General features: G+C 35.0%; 1 protein-coding gene across 1 annotated transcript; it reads right to left on the bottom strand.

The window, feature by feature from the left end:
• Nucleotides 1-205: 205 nt before the first annotated feature.
• Nucleotides 206-2,004, bottom strand: LOC149532833 (uncharacterized). Its single transcript, XM_089804812.1, has 2 exons — nt 1,519-2,004; nt 206-1,408 (listed from the first exon to the last, which is right to left on the bottom strand). Exons 1-2 carry the CDS (start codon nt 1,738-1,740, stop codon nt 848-850), a joined length of 783 nt encoding a protein of 260 aa, XP_089660938.1. The 5' UTR covers nt 1,741-2,004; the 3' UTR covers nt 206-847.
• Between the last annotated feature and the right edge of the window lie 335 nt (nt 2,005-2,339).

Below are 2,339 nucleotides of genomic sequence, written 5' to 3'. Positions count from 1 at the left end.
TTTGTGATGAATGAAAAATTTCTCCAGATTAAAATGGGTTGTGATAAATGAAAAATACTGGAGAATCCAGTGCAAAGAAAACTTACTTGGACAATAATTATAGAGAATATAGAGATTTATTTCATGATTTAACTATTTTCTTGAACAAAGTCATACTGATTGAGCCCAAAAATCTCTACACTGTACAATATCATAAGCTCTACTATGTACAATATCAATATTTATTTGGGCAATATCATAAGCTCTACTATGTACAATATCAATATAAACATAAAGATATTTCATCAGAAGAAAAGAACCAATTTCCTTCAACAAAAGAATACTGAATGAGCCCAAAACTTTCTACCTCATCCAAGATGTACAATATCATAATCTCAAGAGCTACTACCATTTACAGAGCTCAGCATGCCGCTCCCGTTTGAAGGACTCATATCTGAGCACTAACTGAAATCTAATGTTCTTTTACAATATATACATGGTGCTTGGCTTTAGATGACTGCCTAAAACTAGGGTTCTATTTGATGGAAGCATTAGCTGTTGCACCAGAAATTCGAATTGTTAATGCCTGATAGAAATACCCATTTAACCCTGATCCACAGGAATGCTGACCACCAAGTGAACAATATTACCCCAGTCAAGATCCATATCTGTATTCACTCTTAAATATGCCTACTATTCAAAGCAAAATGTTAAAAAGTTTGGATGAAGAAGACATTGACCTGTTGCATTTCTTCAGAGTAGTTGTCTAATAAGGAATAGGCCTGGCATGAATATTCAAGTAATACTTAGTTTAAATACTATTAATTTTAAAAGGTTTTGTGGATCCAATTGCAAAAAAAACATTTGGTTAGCCACCATGCCTCTCAATACGCGACGGTTTTCTAGTAACTTTCTTCCATGGCTGCAATACAGAATCTGAATACTTAACAGGCAGCTTTGGTAACCGCCTTTCCTTGGAGTGATTTTGGGGCATTTCACCTCCACTTACATCTTTTCCCACAGCTTCCAAAATGCTCTTGGGATTACAGCTTATATCAATGGATTTTCCCTCAATGGCCAATTCTTTTGCAGCATCCATTTCCACACTAACATTTGCCCAAAATGGATTACTCTGTAAATTAGGCTTGTCTAAAGCATTTTTACCTTGTTTTAAAACATTTTCGGATAAAATAGACACCAAATCCTTTTCCTCAGCCTGCACGGCCACAGATTTTTGGAATCTCTGATATTCTACCACCTGAATGGCATCATACAGTAAGTCCAGAGATCCACCCGCATAAATCGTCTTCTCACTCTTAAGATTTTCAGAACTTTTCAGCTGAAATCCGTCATTGCTTTCCCAAATCCAAGTATTCGTATTATAGATTTTGAGATTTGATTTGTTGTGCAGAGATTGTGCGGGGCAAGTCTGATAAAAAAAACGTGCAAATGAAATTGGGCATAGATTTAACATGTTGCAAAGATTTTTGAAAAAACAATAAAGACACAGGGAAAAGGAAGAGGGATTTTAGTGTGTACCTTGAGTAATTTGGTCTTTTTTCTTCTGGTTGGGGTTTGATGGCCTTCTGTTTTTCCTTCATCGCCATTGCTCACAATATGCTCATCCGCTTCGCTGGGTGATAATTCCTTCTTCCGTTTTCCATGTTCAAGTCTGATCATATTTGCCAAGGAAGGATATAAGTTGCCTTTGCCGCCTCTCATGCCGCCGGTGTTGTCAGAAGAAGGGATCATAAAATCCATTCAATGCTACAGTAGAAGATTGTGGAATTCTACTTCTCGTTTTACAGAATTTGTGCGTTCTTGAACGGGCTTGAGTGCGAATGATTTCCTGAGAATGGATGTAATGCACAATTCAACCCAAAAAAAACAGGGCATGGAAGGTGCAAAAATGAGGCAGACTGAAAATCGGGAGAATGTTGCAGAGGAACTAAAGCTGCAAACTAAAAATTAGAAGTAATATGGTGAGATTAAACACGCCATTTTCTTCATGTGTTTCGATACGGGCATCTTGCTAAAGCAAATTAATGAGGTTTCCTAGGGAAATTCAAGGAAAGTCATTTAGGAATATGGGGTTACATTACATTTCAGAGTTTTTTTTCAGTCTACATAGTTAAGAAGTGTAGTTTGCTTTGTAGTAAAAATTCATTTCATATATTAATTTTATAAGGGAAGATAATTGTATAAGTGAAGAAAAATATTTAATATTGGTCTATAATCAAAACATTAAAATAAAATTGTTTAAGAGAGTATTTTTTTAATTTATATACAATTAATTAATTAATTAGCCAAAAAATCATTAAAATTGTTACAATATGTGTAGGGAACAACAAAGTAATGAG

Source organism: Cupressus sempervirens, chromosome 10 (genome assembly GCF_028749045.1).
Source record: "Cupressus sempervirens isolate cs-2001-9-10 chromosome 10, ASM2874904v1, whole genome shotgun sequence".
NCBI classification, from domain to species: Eukaryota; Viridiplantae; Streptophyta; class Pinopsida; order Cupressales; family Cupressaceae; genus Cupressus; species Cupressus sempervirens.
This window is presented reverse-complemented; position numbering and strand designations above follow the sequence as displayed.